This window comes from Dipteris shenzhenensis, chromosome 20 (genome assembly GCF_047967505.1).
Source record: "Dipteris shenzhenensis isolate YYH24624 ecotype China chromosome 20, Dip_SZ_1.0, whole genome shotgun sequence".
NCBI classification, from domain to species: Eukaryota; Viridiplantae; Streptophyta; class Polypodiopsida; order Gleicheniales; family Dipteridaceae; genus Dipteris; species Dipteris shenzhenensis.
The window spans coordinates 3,729,102-3,754,887 of record NC_141615.1 but is presented as its reverse complement, the minus strand read 5'-3'; the positions used below and the strand labels follow the sequence as shown (position 1 = coordinate 3,754,887).

Below are 25,786 nucleotides of genomic sequence, written 5' to 3'. Positions count from 1 at the left end.
AAAGGGAGGCGCATCAACAATGAAATTACGCATCCCTATCCAGCGCCATCCACAACGCGGACGGCCAATACACACCAGACTATGCAACCTGTCATCTCAGCTCAATAGACGACGGCCATCATGACTACTGCAACACAAAAGCATAGCCAGCCTCCACCGCGAGCTCTGCAATGCCCACTGACTACTCAGCTTGACTCCACAGTCAGCGCAGCTCCTGCAACACCTCCAACGACAAGTGGCTACACAAAGCAAATGGCCTCGAGCACGAGCTCCAACGATCGGCACACGACGGCGTCTCCTATGAGCCTATGCCTGCGACATGCAACGCCACAACCCACACGGCCTTTCAAACAACTACCATATGTCGAGTTAACGCCAACAGCACAGCGAGCAGGTAAAAACAGACATCATCAGAATCTTCTCTCGAACAAAATCTTTTTGCCAGACGTTAAAACATTTTGAAGAATCTAATCACCCCACCAACGTTGGCTCTAACTTTTACACATGGTTGCACTCACTCAACCACAATAGTCTTGGTCTCTAGGTTGCTATGTAACAACCTTATCTTATGTGCCTGTGGCACACCATCTGCCACGTCAATAGAGCTGCCCACTTGCCATGTAAGCACCTACCTTATTCAAAGTGCCACATTAGTAGTGTCAGCCTCCCTGCTATATCATCAACGCATATGCCTTACTACATCATCACTATTCACACAGTGCAGGCTACCATCTCACACTAGTGCCAAGTCACCACTGCCACCTCAACTACCTACCACATCATCTTGACACATGGCAGTGCTATGTCAACATGCCATGTCATCATGCCACTCTATATGTGCCACTTATGCACATAGTTCCATACAGGCACAACTTTGTAATTAGCATGTGACCACCCACTGTCCACATCATCGTTTTTGGGCCCTCTTGGGATCAAAGTTTGGCCATTTTTTCAAGAGCCATAACTTTTGATCCACGTCGAATTTGGAGAAGCTCTAAATGGCAAAATTGCTTGACAGCTCATGCTCTATGCACTTGTCACCTCAAATTTTACATTTGAGATTTTCACTTTGCAATATTTACCTCTTCATTGGAACCACCTGATGATCCATTGTGGCGTACCCAGCACATAAAATGAATCTAGACAAAAATCATTTGCTGCATTTTGCACTTCAACATGTAGTCTAGCATTTTCATATTACCCGATTAGTTCCCAGTGGCAACAATCCATTCGGTTCTATTATCGGTATACACATTCACACATTTGACATCAGCTCAGTACTCTTGGTATTTGGCAGTTCATTACAATTTATGACACTTGGCAATCATCTTCCTCTGAGATTCAAGATTGTTACACACATCTTGTAAACTGGGAAACCTTAGTGTTTCAACATGCACTTATGGCTGTAGTTTACAGTCCTTACTTCATGCTGATTAGTGGTTGGATCCAAGACTACAGAAACGTTTGATGTAGGACATTCAACACCTCCTATGCCTTAGCATGCAGTCATACATGCAATCATGTACGCAGATTGACCAATCTTTGATCTGGGTTACTTTGAAACTAGACTCCAAACACAATCTCCTCAAAGTGATTCCGTCCAGGTTGAAGCATGCACAACACCCTCTAGGACACGATCAAAAGAAAAGCCTACAAAAATGACTTTTTTTACTAAGACTCTTTCCATTTAGTGATATAGTCTATGGCCACCTCTGTGTGTGTGTGTGTGGGGGTGTGTGTGTGTCCTACCAAACGATTTAGCCTACTGCACTACTTGACCAATTTTCAATGTTAAAGTAAATCAAATGCAAACATATGCCATTGCTCTTTTTAAACACCAAGTGAGAGTAATCCCTTAATATCCAACCTCTTCAATCATGGTATCAAAGTGGGAGTCAACACAAACATTCCCATTCATACTAGTAAAATGTCCAAATTACAAAAAGAGTTAAGAGTAATCACCAATAGTTTTTTCATTCCTATACTACATGAAATAGAGATAATCCGCCACTAAGTCCTTCTAGAAGTTGACAACGTCGTATTATGAGTCCATTAAATCACGCCAAAGATTTCATAATGCAAATCCAATGGAGAGGTATGCTGACTCACATGACACCATCACAACCAAATGAAAGTTAGAATAATTCATTCAAGCTATGGTAGCCAAGCTTCAATGTCGGCACACAATTGTAATCCATGTCACTCTATCTAGACTCGCATAATCAAATATTGGCATTCTAGTATTTGTTAATAATAAGAGATTTGCATTTATACAATTTAATAAAATGCTTATAAACTGTTAGAGCAATTCCCAAGAAAGTCTATAGGCTAATCAAAGATCCCATTGTCCTTTGATCAGTTCTCAAGCAGTCATGATGTTGAATCATGTTAGGCCCGCAAACAAGAACCCAAAAAATGATGTATAGAAACCTACGTATAAATCAAAGGGTAAAATACGTCTTGACTCAACTCACATCCAAGACAATCCCTAACCATGTGTCTCAATCATTACCCATCTCAACCCCCAGGTGGGTATAATGGTTCCTTCCCTATCCATTATATACATCAAGGAACCATAAATAAGATCCTTATAAGCAGTGTGAAGAAATCTACCATGTAAAACAATTTAATTGTCAAATAATCCAAGATCATCCTAAGGGTAAGATATTCCCCATGGAAAATTACCTTGCACTTCAAGTTAGCAACTCGTGACAAATATATGAAAAATGATGGCCTTCATCATTTATCAACACTAAGTTAAGGTTTATAAATATTTCAAGGTAGCATTAAAACCCTTTAAAGAGTAAATATTTATTCCATAAGGCCCATACAAGTGGGAACATCAACTATATACAAGGGGATTGGCCAAAACCATGTGTAAAACAATGAAACAAATTGTCAATGGCAAAAAGTTGAACATACTTTTTAGTGTAAGATAAGGCAATGAAATTCCAATGGCTATTTTTTAAGTACTTAAAGTCAAAGAAATGTTATGAAAATATCCCTCCTCCTAATTACAAGGGACAATATCCCGTCAACTGATTCTGGGGGCTTCTCACAAGTCTTGGAAAAATTTTCACTTCATGTCTTGAGTTCAATTCTAAAGGATCTCAACCACAAAATATGATCATGATAACAACCTTGGATGATCCTCATTGTACAGTCATGTTACCAACGGTTACAAAGGACATTTCACAAAGTTTTGCTAAAGTTATCTGAGTCTATATTGACATAACTTCAACTTAAAAGATCTTCAATAATTCTCACCAGTCATAATCAAACAGATAATCCCTTAAACATGACAAAATCCGGTATATACTAGTCATAAGGAATGGGCAAAGTGCTGCTTTTATTTTCATCAGAGATGACACACTGGATAGACATCATACTACTATATAAGTATAAAATAATGCGTCATTGCAAACATCAAGAGGCTAAAAGTAAATCTCCGTGAGACAACACTTGAAAGACTTGTTGTGGTTCATAGCGAAGGGGTGGTGGCCAAAGACCTCTGTGCTCACTGGCTACCAAAGTGTTATGGAGTCTCAGGCAAGAGTTTGAGTATATCCAGCATGCTGGCAACTCATGAACTAAAGGTAAGAGTTCAAGCATATCCAACCAAGCTGAGACAGATCTAAACAACCGATAAAAAAGATCCAGAGCAAGCATAGGATGAAGTGCTTCTTTCACTGGGCGAGATGCAAGGGCGTAGTGATCAATATAACGTTGCTTGTATGCCGTTCACCCTACTAAAACATGTGTAGAAATTACAATACATAAAGGTAGCGGAGAAGTATTGAGTTCTCAAGCAGAATTCAAGTAAAAGCCATTTTCGTGCTAAAAAATTGTTCCGTCTCCACAAAATCTTTGTTTCGTAAGTCTCTCTTACGTACCTTATCTACTTAGTGGAGTTGAATGGCAACAGTCAAGCTTGCATTCCTCTTTTTCCTGAACTACCAAACGAGTAGTTGGCCTCGTGAGTGGAGCATCTCGACATCTTTTCTGATTTCATGTGGTTTGCAAGCATGATCATATCTCAATCGACTATCCTTCTCTATTTTTATCCCATAAGAGCAGCGACTATTTCACCGTGGTGCGTTTGTTGTTTCTGAAGGATCCCACCTCCCAGCTGACCTGGAGTTGCACATGGGACCCCAATGATTTGACCCGATGGAGCTTTACCCGTTCATTTTGATTGCCTGCCAGCCACCCGTTACATTTAATGCACAATAGGGAAGATTCAAATTGTAGCAGTCTCTCATGGACCTGTGGGTTTGTGCTGCGTCTCCATAAACGAATTGGGTTCAAGAACCTGGAGCACGACTTGCGGAACAAGACCCATCGGATCCTTGTCTCCAACCCGATTGACAAGACAACAACACTAACGTATAGCATAACCCTTGCAAACGAGATAATCAGCTATTTTAATTCTTCGAGAGAGAAAAGGAACTTGGAACTGTAGAACCAGTAGCAAGTCACGTTTGTAATCAAGCGTAGAAGACAAAGACAATAGGTAATGCAACCTAACAATCTCCATTTCGGATGACAGATGCAGCAACGGGCCTCCATTATCATTGAGCATAGTATATTAGTTGCAACTGATGGCGCTTGCCGCTCAAAAATTCCAGGTTCAGTCCTTCCTTTTCTTGCTGGTTCTTTCACCATCTATAGAGCCAAAGCATCCTAAACTTGTTTTTCAAAGTTTTTAGCTTCTATTACTAGGAGACCCGGTCATATCGTGTGAATCAACAATCAACGATTTAGGAAGCTAAATCAATGCTAACTCCATGTCGGTGTGTCGACAAAGTTTCTAAATCAATTCCACCAAGGGAGCTAATGAAAAGAAATGAGTAACAAAGATGGTTGGACGGTGTACAGCTGCCGAGGTAGGTGTGTCAGGTAATTTGAAATCCTTGACAAAGAGAGACGGGGTAATTGGACCGGGTAATTTAGTCCTTTGGTGCAGCTTCAAAAGCATATCACCATATCATGTTAACAACCACTGTCTGATGTGTTTTGAGTCCTTCTCAAAACAGAGAAGTAAAAAGGTCCCCAGCCACCCTCTGCATCAGGCAGAACAATCCATCCATATGCTGTTTTCTCCCCAACCAGCCATGTCCGATGCAATACTTCAAAATCATTCTTCCCTTTCTTCAATGCCTGCATCAGATCACAAACAATCCGGTGTGACAATTGTGAGGAATGTAAGCATCAAGACGTTCTGTAGTCTCGAGCAAACTTGCACAGAGAGAGACAGAGAGAGAGAGAGAGAGAGAGGCTTAAGGACCAAAAGAGATTGATATTAGGCCTTGCAATGAACAGGAGAAAGAGAAAATATCCCTTTTTAATTCATTAAAATAGAGAGTTCCTTAGAACAGCATCGTGTATGAAAAATAGCTCCCAACAGAAAATAAAAGACAATGCAGAACGTCTACAAAATACATCCTACACAAAGATCAAGAAGGAAAGTTCTACATGTGTCCCTCTTCCTACTGACAGGAGTAAATGCCATCTCCTCAGGTTGGTGCCATTTCATGCTAAATACGTACTACTCAGTCTCCACTATGCTTGCTCCCAAATTTGTATTGAAGTAGTGAGAAGCCTCCTGGACTTTGTGTAATCTAGATAATTCAGTGCAGCTTGAAACCAATTTTACCTTGGGTAACACTAGCGATTGCATCTATGATTCCTAGAGAGAGAGAGAGAGAGAGAGAGAGAGAGAGGCTTAAGGACCAAAAAGATTCAGCTTAGGCCTTGCAATGAACAGAAGACAGAGGAAATGTCTCTTTTTAGCCCATCAAAATAGAGAGTCCCTGAGAACAGCATCATGTATGAAAAATTGCTCCCAACAGAATATAAAAGACAATGCAAATAATACATCATACACAAAAAATTCAAGGAAAAAGTTATACATGTTTTCCTGTTCCTACTGACAGGACTAAATGCTATCTCCTCAGTTGGCCAGCATAAGATAATCTAAAGGCGAAGCTCAGATTGTCGCCATTTCCTGCTAAAATAGTACTACTGGAAGCTCAGTCTCCGCTATGCTTGCTCCCAAAACCAATTAACCTGCATTGAAACAGTGAGAAGCCTCCTGTGTAATCTAGAGAATCCAGTGCAGCTTGCCACAAATTTTAGCTTGGATGACACTAGCGATTACATAAATGATTCTTACATAAAAACTACCGTGAAGTCCCCATACGCAGATAGCCATCCAGAAAAGTAATGGTTCAAACAATCTGACTGAAGTGACTTCACTAGTATCCACTCAATATTAAGGATACTTCTCACAAGGACTGAAGCTTCAAAAAAGTTAAATGTACCAGCTGAAAAAGTTGACGTTCCAGCCTCCCTCCAACATAGCCCAACCCTCTACATCACGTGCTATTACTCTGACCAATGATTAAGTTTAAGGACAACAAGAAAAGGTCCAAGCACACATTCTCAATCCTGAAAAACCAAACCACTTGACCAATTCCAAATCGTATACATACATCCTGAAGGATAATACAGAAAACAAAGATCCAAGCCATCAATCACAGCCCCAAACATTCTCAATCCTGGAAAAAAAACCCTTCACCGATCTCAAATAATACACACACATCCTGACCCAATTGAAGGATAATACAATCCCAAAACAGACACCCATATATCCTTACGCCCTCCTCCTTATTGATGCGTCCTCCAAAGCTCATCTTCAAAGGTGTTCCCGACAAATCCATTCTGTCAAGAAACATGGACCATGAGTAAACTCTATACAAACCATATAAAAGTTTGGTGGAGTATGATAATGTGGTAACGTTTTGGTATCTAGTAACATTGAAGTGACAAATGACAGTCACACAACCAAGACATACATCACCTTCTTAAGACTTCAGCCGTCATCTATGTATGCTTTAGCTCCTTAGTGAATATAATAAATTGTAAACAATGGTAGCATATGGCACACTAGGGCAGGTGACTTTGATCTGTGTGTTGTTATTACTCTTACTATGCAGCTTTGTGTGAGAACTGACCTATTTATTTCCAACTTTGTGCTCAGATTTGTAACAAGAGACCTCAGCCTCCTATGATTTGACCCTTGAGAGTTGGCAATCCCATGAAGCAGGACTTAGATGCAGCTACCTACAAGCCACACAGTGTCAAAATGAGATGATGTGGGAGTCAACATTCGCAGACGTTAGCCACCTCCTTAATAGAAGGAGCCCAAAGACTTGGTCCCCAACTATGGGATGTAGTAGGAGAGTTCGTCTCCAGGGGGCTAGGTCTTGCCCCTGAGCCTCTTGACTAGGGTGAGCGCATTGTGAGATGCCCAATATCGCTAGCTTAACACTAGTTTGGTAGCAAAACAGGACATAGAAGTGTCCTATTGATGTTTTGGCAAAAAAATCAGAACTTAATCTTGATATGTTTTTCGAGGATTCCCTCTCTTGAGCTTAAATTAGACTAATAAGACTTTTTGTTAAAAATATAAGGAACAAAAAATAGCATCACACATGATTACAAAGTGCCCACAAAAGTATAGTAACACAGTGTTTCGCCCAGGCAGGATCTAAAATAGGATTCATAGCAAATCTCATGCTTATAATTCTGAAGTATCCAAATGTGTTATATATATAAGAGTTTTCCATTTATCACTCATTTATGACTAGATCCCCTCTATAAAAATACTTTAGACCTTTGAAGTTTCCTATGATATCAATTAATCCTTGTATCTTGAAATTAGCATAAATTTGCACTATAATCAACAACTAAAATAAGGTTTAATTTGATGTTCCACGTCATGTTAGAGCCTCTAAAAACTCATGCTACTCCATAATATCATATTGAAGAAATATACAAAATATGGTTAAGTTTGGAACTTGTTTTACATGACAAATGAATGTGTAAAAGATCGAATTTACAAATTTTAATTTTTAGTCCATAAATCATAGAACTATGATTATCTAACTCTAAAAAAATCTAAACATATGTACTACAGTTATTATTAGACTATGGGAATTAAAAACTACTAAAAAAACTCATTCTAATCAAGAAGCAGAGTCATTTTATCTAAAAGTTGAGAAAACGGCTTGAAATTTTGATGATAGATTGACCTTAAGACTTTAGGCTATACTCAAAGTCCTAGTGTGAGTTTCAATCCATAATAATTCCAAGTTTTTTTCAGCACCTAAACTATTATGGACGATAATCGAAACCCCAAATACCTTATCAATTCCTTAAGAACAATTTTAGGAAGTGGCTAAGTTAATAGAATATAAAAGTGTCCTAGGACATTTTTATGTCCTTCTACCAAACTCATGTTAAGGATTGGCGATGCCAAGTTTGGGATCCTGAATGGCCTCCAGCAAAGAGCACCCTTTTGCAACAACTTCAAAAAAGTCTATCAAACATGGATTCTTTAATTATTAGAAGAGACTTCAATAATGTGAAATTTGTGGAGAGGAAGCTTGGGGGGCTTCCTTCTCCGTTCAAGCAGGGCACATGGGAGCAATTCATCATCTCCATTAGCAGTCGAGATCCTTGGCATGAGGCAAAGTTTACCAAGATGCAGGGAGCCTCAGGACTCCTTTTGGCTAGTGCTAGCATGATGGGATTTACGAAATATGGATTCCTAGATTGTTGGACGATACTTCAACAATATGGAATTTGTAGAGAAAACCTTCAAGTGGATTTCTTCTGAAAGAGATCCCATGGCCACTTCCCACTCTCTGCTCGCATTTGTGGTCCCTTAAAGCGGGACACATGGGAGCAAGTCATCATCCCAACGGTCGAGATCTTGGGCTTGAGGCAAAGTTTACCAAGATGTAAGGAACCCTCCACTACTCCTTGGCAAATGCCGGCATGATGAGCTTCTAAGGAGATTGGACAGATTTTACATTGCTGCCTCTCTAGGGTCTAGGATGAACCCTCCACAAACCTCGTGTCATGTGCAAACCCTGAATTCAATACCTTGTCTTGTTGGGTTGGGAAGTGCACCCCTACTAATCCGTCCGCCTACGTACGGAGTACCCTTGTCCTCCACCACAAAGAAAAAAAGGGAGGGGGTGAGCAGCCCTATCACACTGAATGAGAGAGAGAGAATCAACTTCCCAATTTGGTCCCCCCCCCCCCCCCCCCCGATAAGAATCTAATTGGAGCTTCCTACATACAAAATCACACATCCATCAATCTGAAAAGACCAATTTGTTTATGGTGCCCTCCAAGACGATCCAATCCACCTTATCATAGGCCTTCTTAAAATGCAAAACAAGGATTGCGAGAGGTTACGGATTCTCCCGTGCCTAGTGAACGGCCTCTGAAAAATTAAAGATGTCCAGGATGCTCCTCTCTTGAAAACTAGTTTGAGGGTTATGAATAATGTCGGGGAGGAGGCCCCTTGTGCTCTGCCCCATGGGCAATTCCACTGTCTAAGCCAAACTTTGGCTACAACCTGCATTCCATCTTAGTGCACACACTAGTGCCCAAGTGCCAAGGCAAGGCTAAGGCATTCACCATTGTCCATCACCAACTGCAAAGGTGTCTAAGCATTCCACAAAGCATCCAACTTGCTGAACAGGTCTGGCAAACCCACAATCCACTGACCAGCCTCTCAGGGTGACCAAGCATCAACACAAATCTCAAACTGAACAAGTGACCTTAATACAGGAATAAAATCCACACACTGCCCCTTTGACTCCAATCTGGTTACACCCTCTGACTGGGTGCCTATTCATTGCCTAAATGGCCAATAGGGGCTTCCAACAACAAATGGAGCAACAACAAGCTTTTAAAATGACCAAATGCAATCAACATGAAAGGGATAGTGACAAGAGAACTCAAACCAGCTTCAAACGACTTCTATCCTGTTGTCAGACATCAAGAGCTAAGATGGAGTAAATCAAGGGGTAGACTAAGGAAATCACGATTGGGAGAGGGCTTCAATTTTTCATTGGATTCCCAAAGGATAGATGGTGAGATACTTGTGATATTAGGTAGGCCTTGACATCTTAGCAAAGCAACTGATTGTCGTGCTAGAGAGTGTTCAACGTGAGCTTTATACTATAGCTTGAGTAGACTATCCTAGCAAGGATAGCTCTGGCAGCGAACTAGCTTCTTCTAGCTACGGCTTGGTACATCGCCTCTTGACAGTGCTTTCATTGCATAGTTGCCAGCCGAAAGTTGAACGAAACGAAAAACAGGAGAAACGGGAAAAACGACGTCTCATGCCCAGCTGAAACAACAAAACAAGAAACGGCAATATGGTACAATTTAGGTATAAAAATCAATCGCTTATACATAATACAATTATCAATATGGTGCTTAAAGTGAGAAATTATGCTATTTAGCATTAATTCAGTCATGCCTAATGCATGATGCAGCATGCTTCAACATCAATGATTTTATGATCTATCATTCATGAATGATGATTCAATAGTCACCTAACAACAATCTGAAATGGATTACAATTTACAACTACACAAGTTCAACGCATCCATGGTATCTACTATTATCATGATTCATGAACCATGTGACATATCAGAAAAATAAAAGCACCTATAGTAGCATCCATGATCATGAATCATGTCAGAAAACAGCAGCAAGCTACCAAAAAATCTATTTTCAAAAAAGCAGGTTTTCGAAACAGGAAACGACATTTCTGTTTCGAGCTCCCGAAACGGCATTTCGTGCAACTATGTTTCATTGGGGCTGCATGGTGTGCTGGTCACAACTTCTTGTAGGCAAATTGGAATGTCACATTGAATACCAATGCCAAGGTTGGTTGGCAAACAATGATTTTGTGCCAGGCATAGGGGAGTTTAGGCATCATTGATCCATACAAAGCAAATCCCTTTTGGGCAGCTCCAACTGGGTAACCCTTTGGTCCCATACTTCAGTTGAACTTCCATCTGCCATTCTGACTATATATGCATAGTCAGATGGGCTAGTCTTTAGTTTCAGCCTCTTTACAAGCTTGGAGTTAATTACATTATGCGTTGACGCTCAGTCAAACAACACAATGACATCATGATCAGCTACTTGCCCTTTCATCTTAATTAACTCCGTATCATCAAAGGCTGTATACCCCGTTGCTGCGGGCTTTGACGGGATATTATCAGGTGCACTAGTTACTAACTTAGCAACAGACACACATAACAAAACAGGTACTGACCTTTGAGAAGATCCCACTAGCTGAATCTGCATATGTTCTGCTCTGGGACTTCCCTCCATTTCCACGTCGCATTCTGAGACCACCCATCTCAGCCATCCGATGATCTTTGTTTCGTGGACAATCTTTCCACTGATGAGGCTGAAGGCATCCAAAACTCTCCTCGCTTTTTCCCTTTGCTCTCTGGGTTGCTCTGGGTTCAAAGAAGACTTCGACCAAGCCCGGGCTGCCATTGGTGTTACTTTTCTTTTTATTCCAATGGTGGTACTTGATTTAGGAGTCTCAACTGGTTTCACCTGCTTGGCTTGACCACTAGGCTATGAGGCACTCCCTTTGCTAATCCACTTCTTCTTAAACCCAGTTTTCTTCGGGTACCCATACAGAGTCCCAACCTGCACAAACCCACTTGGTCTATTCTCTTTTGCATCCTCATAGTTCAAGGCTATGGCAATTGCTTCATCTAGCGTGTTCGCATACTTAGCCCGAACTTCCATCTTTATCCGATCATTCAATCAAAAAATAAAATCTTTTACTTGGATTGACTGAGGTAGAGGTTCATCAACCTTCATTACACTTTCTCTGAACTTATCAGTGTATTCTGCCCCTGATAAATTTCTCTGACGAAGGTTTTGATACTGATCCCAAGCTCAGGATGCTTCGTCAAGAGGTAAGAAGTGTTTTCTAAATTCTTTTTTAAACCCCTTCCAAGTAGTGGATGCTACTCCATCTTTCTACTATTTTATCCACCACCTATCCGCTACCTCATTAAACATATGGATGGCCTCACGGATTTTCTTCATATCATTCCTGATTTCACAAATGGCGAAGGCCTCGTCCCATTTGTGTAACCAGGTCTCAATGATATCGGAACTACGGTCAGACATCCGACCAAAATACTTTTCTGGCCTATAATTGGCAATATTAGGCACCTTAGCCCTCCTAGGCTCGACCGTATGAACACTGGACTCCGGTTCCATTGGAGATTTACCTTTCTCTTCATGGGATGGTCTAGCAGACATACTATGTACCATTTTCCTGAGCTAAGATTGCCCTACATTTGCTTGTAACTGCTGCGCTAAAATCTGTTGCAAGGCATCCTCTAACATTGCAATTCTGCCAGATAGTGTATGACCTGCTGGACGCGACACCTGCAGGGTCGGCCGGACTCCCGACTCTACCGGATCCATCCTAGAAGCTTCTTCTTCTACTTCCATTTAGATCAATGGGTGTTTTTTTTTTTAAAAAAATAATAAAACACCGCTTGAAATTGTAATTACAATTCGAAAGTCCAACTTCCAAATTACAGCTAGCTAGGCATATATCACACTGTAACCAAACCCCACTTTTCCCTATACTAGGGAAACTCCTGCAATCCGAAATAACTCAAATACGGAGGCAAATAAACTAGCATATATCACAACAAAACGTAAAAGGCATAGAAAGCTCCCTGGTCATTCATGCTACATGGATAGATCAAGTTGTTCTTGTTGTGGCTCAGCTACACCCTCGTTGGAGACCGAAAAAACCCCAGCTCTCACTTCAACATTTATCTTCTATTATCTCGCCTTCAAATGAAGAGAGCCCTACGTATGAAGGCAGCAGCCAGCCCAATTCAAAATTACGTAGCTTTTCCACATGGACTTCTTTTTGCAATCGACTCATAGGCAGCAACCAAACGTGGCCACTGCAACAAGTCGGTGAGAAAGCTGCCCGTTCAGGAGACTTAGAAGAAAATTTCAAGGCTTTTCATCCATGGTTTGGCTTTGGTTCCTGTATGATCGACAGGGAGTATTGAGGCAGTTGATGGACTCGTTTGGGAATAGAATTGCTTCGCGCATCTGCTCGTCAGTTTTGTCACTCCCAATTGTCTTGGATATCAATTGCCACCGTAACCAACCGCAACATCAAAGTATCCGTGAAACTGATTCCAAGAAATATAGAGACGACCGTGCGTTTGCAGAGGTTAGTTGTTTGCGAACGTCATCGCAATTGCAGGATAGCAGGATCGCGAATAGTCGCATCGGCTTGTTTTCTTCACCATCGGATTGAATATCCTGGGGCGCCTTTAATTGTGTTTACCCCAGAATAATTCAACGTCGACCCAAGCTAACGAACTACCCGTAAACCTGCACGTGTGCCACTCAAATATCCAACGCAACTCCTTTCCACCAGACAAATGGACCTTGGTATCGAACTCCAAGCGCCCTTCAAGTAGTACATGCAAGTCCCGTGACGACAGAATAGCCCTCTGCTTGCAGTCGTGAACTCCTGCTTCATCGCCTTCAAATCGTCAACAGCTCGTCAGATTCTCGTCACAAAGTCCACGCACAGCTTTCGTCTTTGACTCCAATCCCGTATGACTTCATGTGCATTTCTTCCAATCAAACTACCAGCTCACACAATTCGTTGATGATCTACACCCGCACGACAGACCAAGGCAAGCCTAAACGTACTTTGTACTCTGAGCGAAGCGTCGCTCCAACTCCCACAACCCGATGCAATCCCACGACCAGGGCTCTGATACCAAATACTAGATGCAAACTTGTTTACTCATATCCTTTACGTCGAATCACGAGCACAGGCACAAGGATTTTCCTCCCAGCCAACCTCGGTGGTAGTAGTCAGCTTTTTCTCTTTATTCAAATCGTTACATGAAGCTCTTACTTACACAATTCCACCAAGCCCCAAAATTCCCTAGATGGATCTAGTATGCCACATGTCTTCATTTTAGGGTCCCTCCTTAATGCATCATTTACCCCTCTCTTGGGAAATCATTAAAACCATTTGACCCTTGGCACATTTCATGCATTTAGGTCCCTTAGCCTTAGATCCACCTAGTCTAGTGCCATGTCACCCTCACCAAGGACCTTGACCTTGATTCCTTTTTTATCATTTACATGAAGCCCAAATTAAATATAATACAAACATTGATCCTTTAAAGGAAAATGCCGACTGACCCTTCCGAGGTCATGTTACCTCGACTTGAGCGTAACAGTTGCACACATTATCACCTCCATCCAAAATCTGTGGTAATCCTTTCCCTTAATCATGCATCCGGCCATTTCCATCAAAACGCTCTATCGAGTCTCAAAGTCAGCACTTTCCACCCTAACTCATTCCTAGCCATAGCCACAGCTTGAAGCACTGAAAGACATCTGATTTCTTTTATAAGCAATATACCCATGAGAATTCGGTAAAATCATCCATGAAGGTCACAAAATATAGATGATGTCCCAAAGATGGTGTCCTCGTAGGACCACACATCACTGTGTATGAGCTGCAATTTTCTTTCAGATCTAACAGACGCATCCCTTTAGAAGGCATTCCTGTGCATCTTTCCCACAATGCACCCTTCACAGACATGCCTTTGGAGGAACCTCCAAAGAAGACATTCTGTACCATCCCATGTCTCTGCAATAACCATGAACTCTCATAGTTCACATGACCCAATCTAGCATGTTATAATTCTGTACTTTCATTTCAGAAGAAATTGTTGCCACACATGCAGATGCTATCATAATTGTACAGCTGGTTAAAACTCTGAAGAGTTTATAGTGACTATATGATAGTCCTTTTCTCTATCGCCTGTTTTAGGTTTTACAAAACTGTTTCAGGGTCCTGAAACAGCAAAGGCAGCTTTTTTAGGTTTCCCCCTGCACAAAAGCTGATACACAGCAAGGGTGGCCTTAAAACCTGTCGAATCTTGAATTGAAACAGTAAATTCACAAAAACAGCTGCACTTTGTGTTTTACTATTTTTTACCTGTTTTTGCTGGAAAACGACCTGCAGCAGCGTGCATCTGGACTGAAACTGGCTGGACCACTAAAAGAATGCTGAAACAGGTCTGAAAATTACCCCGAATCAGGGGCTGCAAGGCCCATTGGAGGTGCCATTCTCTAGGACAGCAATGCCCCTCTAAGCCTTGTTCATGCACTATGATCTCAGACACATGGAGGATGGTCGGTGGAGGTATATGCCAAACCTGGTCTTCTTCAGATTTGGGTTCAGGAGGGACACTTCTCCTCAAGGCAGAGACTACCGACTGTGACACAGAGGAGGTCAATGGTTTGGACACCCTAGAGTGGTAATTTGTAAAGGATCAAAGTTGTGGACGATTGGGGAGGAGACGGGGTATTGGTCCCCAACCGTGCACACATGAACTCACTTAGTAGAGGCTCTAGCTCTCAAAGGGCTGCCCTGTAAGGTAATTGTAGTGGGATCCTGGAGACTTCTCAGTGGTAAACAAAGTGTTATGAAGCTCATTTTGCTTCTGTAGAAATTATCTGCTAACAACCTTCTTTTTGCTGCTCTCACAAATATGATACATTGTATTTGCTCACACTCTAAAATGATAAGACAAAGTACCTTTTCTATCACTCCATCATTTTCTGTATAGCTTATAGAACAGGTTGAATAAACCACCAGACCACCAACATGGACACTCTTTAGACCAGCATTCAATAAAGCAAGTTGCCTCTTGGCACAATTCACAGTCCGTTGCTCTGTCCATTTGTAAAGCTCTTCATGATTTTGTAATAAATGCCTTTCAGAAGAGCACGGCACATCCACCAACACCTGGAATACATAAGTAACTGTGTAAGGTGCACCAAAATCTGCAATGACACATTCACCACACACTTTGGCTTTAAATTACAGATATTTCAGCATTTCTCAAACCATCTGGCTGTTGCAAAGTCACTTTTAGCATCCACAGTCTCTTAATCAATAAAAAGATGCATAATCTAGTCATATTCAAGCAACATCATTGGAATGGCAAACACAAAGTGTAATGCTGTTACGCCTATTTGTTTGAGGTCCAATGCAATATTGCTGGCGAAAAAGCATAGAAAGGCCCATCACGACTCCAACATGAATTAAAGGAAAATTGCAAGCAACTACATAGACAAATAATTCGTATAAGGAAAGAGAGGCCATCAACCCCTATGTAAGATATTGTGAGACCAGGAAGGCTACAAACTATTATCTAAGGGAGAGACTAATGCATCTCTTGAAGGACATACGTAGACCACCTGCCAGCATACATGATTTAAGCTAAGTACCATAGATATATGGCTCAGAAACATAAGCATAACCACAAGGAGGTTACAGATCCCACCTGTCCACAACCTACTTTATCTCATCCCATGAGAGTATTGGGACAGGAATAAAGAAAGTGATGCTTGACTAGGAGATCTTCATGCATGCTGTAGTACTAACATATTGGATAACTCCGAGTGCATGACACCCTCTAGAATGGTTGGTTTGGTGAGGAATTAAGGCAGCACATTGTGAACTCCTGCATAAATAAGGCCCTGCCAGAATAAAGCTCAATGCCTCATCTAGGATCCCCAAATAAGGAGTGCAATAAGCTTGACTTGACGTTCTTCTTGAGCTTGATTAGAGTACTGAGGTGTCACAGACACTGCATGCAGCCCACATGCTTGAGTGTAGAGTCCACATGTGATTGCCACATGGCTGTCCTTTATTGGAATGCCATATGGAAAAACTGGAAGCCTAACAGACAGGCATTATGTATGGACTCATCATCAGACCCCGTTACCTAGAGGAACAAAGGGGTCTCACGCTTTGAAGATTGCCATTGGGCAGATGCAAATCTCGTCCCATCAGATGAGGATTAAGGCAGGGAGAGCTACAGGCACACCCAGAGAGCAACGAATCTGTAAGTTATTCATGCTTGGGGAGGTCAAGACAAAGAAGGAGCACTTCTTGCGTGCCTGCCTAGCCTACTATGAGATCCAGGGACGATACCATTGCCTCTTCCAAAGGGATACAGCTTTGGTCCACTCTCACAGTTGATCCACTTCTATGACCAGGTCTACATTGGGCTCTATTTGATTGAGATGCGATGGCATAGAGAGACACTATTAAGACAAATTACACACCAATAGGAGGTGACTGCGCTGCAAGCTGCCGAGGTAGACCAAGCACAATGATATGTCACAGATTTCTATGCATTTGAGTCAACTCTAGGAAAAAAGGGGTGGAGGAGAAGCTAGCTGACATGAGGGCAGCGTGAATCAGCAAGGAGAGACGATGTGACGCTGCCAAGCCAGAGATACTGAGGACACACACGACACAAAGAGTTACGTCCATGATTGGACTAACTGAGTCCTAGGCTTAACCAAAGCCAAGGTCAGACAAACCGGGATCTAGGCTTAGATCTAAGCTTAGAGGTGGTCTATGCCTTACTCTTATCAACATAGCCCAATGATGAATAACCTAGGGTTGTGACCAAAGCTAGCAAGGATGAGTCCTAGATCTTGTGAACAGAGTTGACTTGCTAATATGATAGTAGCTCAGCAAAAAGTATGGCCCGCAAACTAAAGTAAAGCCACTTTAGGGCATGCATGCTAACAGGTTGGCTAGCTCTCTGTGGTGAGACCTCTAGCTCGAGGGTGGCTCGATGTATTGAGCCTACAGCTAGGAGGTGAGCTGCTAGCTCCAACCCTTAGGGGTTGCAAATGGGTACATCCCGTGGTTTGTTAGGACTCTGGCTTGAAATTTTACCCTATCAGGGTCTGATGTTTACTAGACCTGGTTTGGGGATGTTTCATTTGGTATTAGAGCCAGCTTCAAGCTTTGTCCAGTCTAGTTGCCCTAGACGAAAGTGTGGTTTCTTAAGAGAGTATGTTCATCGCACATGCTCCTAGCAGAAGCTACTAGAAATGGATTGAGAAAATCCTAGATGGACAAGCATCTCTGTGCTTGAGGAAAAGCTGATTCTATTATTTAGGAACAGCTTGGATTGAGATCTGATTTGCAGTACAGGTAGCTGTAGCAGAAAGTCCCGCAACACCCTTTATTGCCAGCACTATATTGCTTGGCTGTAACAATATTGCAGAAAAGCGATGTGATAGATGTTACTCTTGGTAAAACTGGCTCGGCTTGAACAAGCAGTTTAGAAACTCTCAGACTCCAAATTACCAACTGGTAGAGTTGGTGATGTGAGAATCACATGAATCGGTTCCCTGAGCAGTGTGGGATAGCTTTGATGTGGTCCTTGAAAGCTGACTCAAGATGCAGCAACTTGTTAAGCGTTAACAAATGATGAGATTGCTGAGGGAAAGTAGGACGTCTGGCTAGAACTGAGCAGAAACTATTAGGACTACTTTGCCTCTTTTTGGAGGTGAGGAATTTGCAACAATTGTTAATTGCAGTACTCCTTGCATGTCCCCCCAAAATTGGGTCAAGTCAAGGAGATTGTGTGGTTGTGTGAATTAGTTGCATGAATTTAAGTGGGTGCATGCAATATTCTTTCAGTGCATTGAAGTTTTGATGGCAGACGGTGCTAATTCATGGTTGCATAGAGGTAGCTTTCAGCCAAGGTTTCCTTGCACTAAAGGTAAATGATGTCAATTCATAAAGTAAGGTTCCGATTCAGTGATGGATCAAAGGCTAATAGTAGTATGCTTTTCATCAATTTTAGTTAACTTTTTAAGGTTAGCAATTACTTTTAGCACTCAGCCACAAGTGTTCATGAATCAGGCTCTGCAAGCTCAAATTGCCTTTTATCTCAAGCACAGCCTTGGCCTATTTAATCCTACATAGGCTTGGTGAAATCCAAAAATGGATAGTGAATAACTTATCTTTTGCCGATTTGTTGTTTGCTGTCCAGTAACTGATCGGTTTTTTTCGTCCAGCCTACTATTGCCGCCTGCCTTTCAATCGCTTAATCTCAACCTGCTATGCAATTGTTTATGCCTGGATTTGGCGGGAGTGAAACATGGAATTCTCGCTACACTTGGGATAAGTGATCCCGTTTGGTGAGACAGTTTGGGTTACTTTCCCGTTGGTGAAGCAAGAAAAGAAGAGGACTCCTTGGTAAAGAATACCTTCTCGTAACTTAAAGGTAACTCTAAGTAAGAGTTGAACTTATGGACGGAACTCTTCATGTCAGACATGATGTAGTCAAGTTGCATACATGTCTGAGTTTCTACCCGCACCTCTCCCTCATGGCCATGGTATTGCTTATATCTCTAGGATCCCTTATGTTATCTTTAAGGGAGGGAGAGAGGAGAAAATCTGGCATGATTTTCCATAGTCTAGTAATAGATTCATGGATCCTGAAAAGGATTCTAGTAGACCTTCATATGAACATGGATCTAACAAAGGTCTACACTTTATGATCCAGATAGGTCATCCTGAGGAATGGTATGGACACTACCGATACTATTGTGGATGCATCAGAATTCCTATGTGGCAGGGAATGTAGAACTGTTACATACAGGCCCTTGATGTTAACAATTGGTATATGGTTCAAGTACTTAGCATTAGCAAAGCTAATAACTTTGCTAAGAGCTGATGAAGTTGAGAACTTCAGCTGCTTGATACCTTGTAGTATCTTGCATTATCTATTGAGAGTGTGTCTAATAAGACATACCCAATGGGCTGTAGTTACCCAAAGGATATTGGTTAAAGTGACTAGTAATTTACCAAATGATTTTGGGTAAGAAAGTCATATTTAACTTCATGTAAAGAAATTTATTTTGGTGCTGTAATTAAATATGATATCTACTAAAGTATACTAATTCTTGTCTTGTACCTATGGGTACTCAGATGGATTCTAAGGGATGACAGTACAGATACTACCCTACAGATACTATACAGGATCCAGTTCTGAAAGAGGAACTATATGTCTGGCATGACATTAAATAACCGCACTGAACTTGATTCAGGAAAGAATCAAAATTCGAACATTCAAATGAATGTTGACTGTAACTTATTCGAAAACCTCAAATGAGAACTGAGTGAGCGAGCCAGAACCAACTTCTGAGTACATTCAAAAGATTCTAGAGCTGATACTTCTCCTTTTACCATGACTAGTAAAAGTCTAGATTCCTTTGAAGGGATATCTCTATTGAGAGAAGCAAACTGTGGTTGGTTCTAGTAGATAGATTTAGTGGATAAAGGGACAAGTGTCACAATGTATGGAGTGCCTTTTGCATGGACACGTGGGTGATTAGGTGGTGCTTTTGTGGAGATGGTTTGGCGTTTAGCACTCCTTTGATTCCGGCATCAGCCTAGCAAATAGCCCGTGATCCAAAGCGGGATTTTTCCTGCAGCAACCTTTGACCTCGTCATATAACTCAGCTCAACATGTAGTTCCTTTTGCATTCCAAGAAATACAAGTATTTTCAGTGGTTATATCTTTTGCAGTGTTCTTAGTTACTCCTATTGTTATATTGCATGCAGTATACTAGTTCAAATAGTTATTGATTTCTTCATTTGGTATCAAAGCAGGTTACACTAGTATCGAATCAAAGGGAGAGTCAGTGAAGCTCGAGACCTTCAATGTTGTGAATTTCCATGCATGGCAGTTAAGTGTTCGATTGTACTTCAAGGAGAAGGGATGGTTTCTAGGTCAGAAAAGAAGATGGCCGGTGAAGCCAAGCAGGAAGCTCCTGATACGACGAGCCTGTGGGAATCCAAAAATGAGAGAGCACTCGGCATACTTGGCAGAGCACTGGGTAGCAACTTCCATCATCACCTGGACCTCCCAAAGTCCCTACATGATAACTAGGTCACAATTGAGACTCTTTTTGATCCGCGTTTGAAAATTTCATTTTATTGAAGCGGCAATTCATCAATCACCATGCACACCATATTATGAACACTGCAGACCTAGTTGACAATGATGACTCTAGAGCAGTATTGCTTTCAAGACTCCCTCCGATCTATGATGAGATAACAAAAAAATTACGAGTGAATGCAGATATGTCTCTTGATAGTACGATAGCAACACTCCTTGATGAAGAACGACGGCAGAAACTGAATGAAGGTTACAAGGTAGAAAGAGCATCTGCATCAAAGTATCTACTGGCAAAATCAAGAAGGATACTCCAACCGACTTCAAGTGCAGCTATTGTGACAAACCGAGTCATCGAGAAGAATTCTATTATCGAAAACCTGAAGACACAAAGAAGCGAAACAAGGAAGCAACGAAGGCCAAAGAATAGCTCATGCAGTGGAAGTTCAACATGTTGCACGGTTATGTGAAGTGAATGACTGCAACTAAGATGATTTCGCCTGAGTCAAGCCTGAACATTGTAATAAGGTTGAAAATACCAAGTAGGGTTGAGACCATCAAAGCTATGTGTCGTTTGTGTCGTGTTGCTCAAATTTGATCAGCTGCGAATTTATCAAGGCAACATGCCTTTTAATATTCTTCGCTTTGTTTTTGTGAAGAATTCTTTTGATGTTGTTTGGATTCTTTGGACTGTTGTCTTGATACAAGGCCCTTTTGGGTTTGGACATGTAAATTTGTCAACAACAAGCACAGAGGATCTCACTCACCCATCCTTCGTTTGAGGGGGGTGTCAAGAGAAGCAAACTGTGGTTGGGTCTAGTTTAGTGGATAGGGGGGACGAGTGTCACAATGCATGGAGTGCCTTTTGCATGGACATGTGGGTGATTAGGTGGTGCTTTTGTGAAGATGCTTTGGCGTTTAATGCTCCTTTGATTTCGGCATCATCCTGTCTAGCAGAATGTAATTACCTGTAAAATCCAGCCCTAGATATGTGTTTGAAGTGACTATTTCCATAGTCTCCCCTTCAAATGTGAAAGCTATCTGTTTATTTTGAGACCCGATTGGATTTCGCTATGTTGACCTGCATCTTTGAATTTTGCAGAAATTATAAAGGCATCCAAGTGCACATGCATATCACTCTTATCTTTTGCAAAGAAGACCACGTCATCCGCATAAATGAGCAATAATCGTGCGTAAGTGGACTCCTTTGCTATTTTTTGTCATCCAATCTTCCAACTCGACTATGAAGAGACCAAAGAGAGTTGGTGACAAGGGGCATTTCCGCTTGACCCCTATATCGTCGCTTATCATCGCCTTTTCTTCGGAACTAGATCCATCTACAAGTGGCTGTGCTAGCTCAGCTAGTACCTTCTCGTAGAGTCTGTATGTGGTTTCTCTGAGTTCCAAGGGAACTTGAAGCTTTTCTAGTCTCTCCCATAGTTTTTTACATGGTACTGTGTCGAATGAAGTCTACAAAGTAGCAATAAATGGCCCCGTTCTTGTTCTTTGCTCCCTCAGTTGCTGCTCTTATGGCTACCACATGATCTACCATCGAGTGCTTGGGACGAAAACCTGCTTGTGACGATGCCCTGACCCCTTGTTTCTCTACCCACTTGCTGATTTTTTGTTCAAGAATGGTTCCATATAGTTCGCCGTAAGGCTGCCAGCATGATGGTCTTTTAGTTTTTTTCCATCTTGCTATCCCCTCCCTTGTGGATTGGCACAATCCTACTTAGTTGCCATTTTGAGGGCAAGCCTTCTTCTAGGGCCTTATTCATGAGCAAGGTAATCATCCTCTTTGTCTTTGTCCCACCCCATCTAAGCATTTCAGCCACCAAGCCTTGGGTGTCTAGAGCCTTTCTGTTTGCTAGCTTTTTCAGCCCAGCCTCCCTATCTTTCTTCCATTATGGCATTGTGTGCTTCTTTGACAAAGAAATCATGTCTAACCTTCTCTTTCGCATAGTTCTTTGACACATTGTATCATGTCTGCCCACAATGAGTTCCTGTGAGAGCAAGAGAGCTGAACGTAGTGCTTGCAATAGATGAAGTGAGTAGTACAAGAAGTGGGATAGGTTTTGTCTAAGTGATTCACTAACCGTAGTTAGTGAAATAACTGTGGTTAGGGAGAAAAACCTCTAAAAGGAGAGAAAAGTGCACCTAACCTACTTATTACATTACATTGGTCACTGCTAGAATATAATAATAATTCTAACACCCCCCTGCAGTGCCAATGTCATGTACAAGGAAATGATCAATCACCAAAAGGAGATAAGTTCACGGCACTACGAAATGCCTCAAACTTTTCATGTGGAAGTGCTTTGGTGAAGATGTCTGAAACATTGTCATGTGTTGACACATAGATCATACTGATCTCTCCTGCATGCAACTTCTCTCTGACATAGTGATAATGAACCTCAATGTGCTTCGTGCGAGGATGAAACACATGATTCTTTGCCACTGCTATAGCACTCTGACTATCAGTGAGGATCGGAAAAGGACCCTCCAATGAAAGATGAAGATCAGCAAACAAACGACGCAGCCAAACACATCCAACTGTCACTGTAAAAGCTGCCCTGTACTCAGCTTCACATGAGGAGGTAGCCACTGTAGACTGTTTCTTGCTCAACCAAGAAATGCAAGCATGTCCTAGAAAGAAACAATTCCCACTGGTGGACTGCCTAGTATCATAGTCTCTAGCCCAATCTAAGTCACTGTAAGCATGCATCTGCAAGTCACCCCCCCTGGGAAACATCAAGCCAAAAGACTTTGTACCTTGCAAGTAACGGAAGATGCATTTTACAGCCTGCCAATGCATAATCTTTGGGCTGTGCATATACCTGCTCACCTGAGAAACTGAAAACTGAATATCAGGTCATGTATTGCAGAGATAAATGAGGCATCCAACAGCCTGACTATAGAGTGTGACATCAATTGATTCACCCGCATCACGCATTGTAAACTTCAGCCTCGGCTCCATGGGAGTGGACATAGGCTTGCAATCATGCATATTGAATCTATCCAAGAGTTTTTGAACATACTTGGACTGAGACATAACAATGCCACGTTTCTCTTGAATAAACTGGATCCCCAAAAAGCCAAGTCTGACATATCAAATGTAGCTTTCAATTGGGCTTTGAAATCTGCAATTACTTCCTTATTCGATCCGGTGAGCAATAGGAAGCATCCCCTCAAACACATCATCTGAAGAGGCCGGAATCTGAAATTCAGCATGTGTATGTGCAGAATTTTCAGAGAATATAACATCTCTACTAACAAAAATCTTGCGTGTAGCAGATTGTAGAGACGATAGCCTTTGCTTTGTGAACTATATCCCACAAAAATGCATTTGAGTGCCTTATCTGACAACTTGTGTCTGAACTCCACAGGCACGTGGGCATATGCAACACAACCAAAAACTCTGAAGTGGTCCACTGAAGGCTTTCTCCCATGCCATGCCTCATAGGGAGTGATTGTCTTCAAGGCCTTTGTAGGAGCCCGATTTAAAATATAGTTGGCACACATGAGGCCTTCCAACCAAAACCTGTGAGGCAACTTCTTACTTGTAAGCATGCATCTATCCATTTCCATGGCGGTGCGATTCTTCCGTTCAGCTTTGCCATTTTGTTGAAGTGTAAGCCTCACTATAAGCTGATGCATAATGCCTTTTTCTTTCAGAAATGTCTCAAATTCATGAGACATATACTCCCCCCCTCGATCTGTGCGAAGTGTCTGCACCTTGAGTCCTTTCTCATTTTCAACCATAGCCACAAAGTGTTTGAAATGTATAAACACTTCTAATTTTGCCTTGAGACCATAGACCCAAGTGTAGTTGGTAAAGTCATCTATGAATGTAACAAAATAGAGATAACCCCCAAAAGCAGGTGTCCACATGGGACAGCAGACATCACTGTGAATAAGCTACAATTTTCTTGTAGCTTTTACTGCACCATCCTTTTTGAAGGAAAGCCTATGCATTTTGCCAAGAATGCAACCTTCACATGCATGAGGAGGAGGCGACTCCAAAGGAGGTAATGCATCAACCATATCATGCCTCTGAAGTGTCATTAAGCTGCCATAGCTCATGTGCCTATATACCTGGCATGCCATAACTCCTCATTCTGCATCGCAGCAGTGGGAGTGCTAACTGATAATGCAAGATGGGATCTTTTTTCATATAAATCAAGCTGAAAAAGACCCCGATACAAAGTGCCAGACAACCTCAAAGCATAGTCATTTTCTTTGTCTCTAACTGCACACTTGTCATCATAAAAAACAACCTGAAATCCTCCTCTATTGAGGGAGGACACTGAATGCAAATTCTTCTTAATTCCTGGCACAAAGAGTACATCTGAAATTCTGAAATCTGTGCCATCAGTGGATGTGAGAATAATGTCTCCCACTCCACACACTGAATAAGAAGAATTATTTGCACAAGTTACCTTCTTCTTGGTAGGTGAAGAATGCAAAGTCACAGACATATTTTTCTTGGAAGTTATGTGCTTTGAAGCACCACTATTAAAATACCAAGTATGTAGTGTCTCATCAACACTAAAAGAGCATTCATCCTTTGAAGGATCGTAACCGCAAGTCAAGAAAGCATATGGATCATCATCATTAGTGACTGTAGTATCTGAACTACCCACTAAAAAATCTGGAGTGCAAGACAAAAAGGCATAGTGCTCTTCAACCAAGTTGGCTGCAACATCTCCTCCATCATGAGAATGTGGAACTGATGCATCTGACACTGCCATACCGGAATCCCTTTTCTTCTCTTTGGCTATGCGCTTCTTGCACTCTCCAATATAATGACCTGGCTTCTAGCAATAATGACAGATGCCCTTCTTTTTCTGCTTATTTGTATCACCCTGTGCCTTATAAGAAGACTATCCAGAATCAGCTTTATGCTGATGTGTAGGCTGATTGACATGTGGCTTATGCTGCCCTTTACCCTTGGGTTTGAACTTGGAGAGCATAGCATGCTCACCAGCCCAGGTTGCCATATTTCTGCATGTTTGTTCCTCCTGCAACAGAAGTCCTACCAACTCATGAAAGGAGAGAGAATTGCTGCCCCCCCTCAGTGACAAATTCAG

General features: G+C 41.7%; 1 protein-coding gene across 2 annotated transcripts in view; it reads right to left on the bottom strand.

Annotated features, from left to right (window-relative positions):
• Positions 1 to 4,954: 4,954 nt before the first annotated feature.
• The window catches only part of LOC147889144 (uncharacterized), a 60,578-nt gene continuing 39,746 nt past the window's right edge, over positions 4,955 to 25,786 (bottom strand). For both annotated transcript variants that reach the window (XM_087391725.1, XM_087391726.1), the window contains exons 3-4: positions 15,515 to 15,724; positions 4,955 to 5,160 (exon numbers count right to left, since the gene is read on the bottom strand). In XM_087391725.1, coding sequence (XP_087247851.1) covers positions 4,993 to 5,160; positions 15,515 to 15,724 — 378 coding nt within the window. In that variant the 3' untranslated portion in view covers positions 4,955 to 4,992. The remainder of the gene's footprint in view (positions 5,161 to 15,514; positions 15,725 to 25,786) is intronic.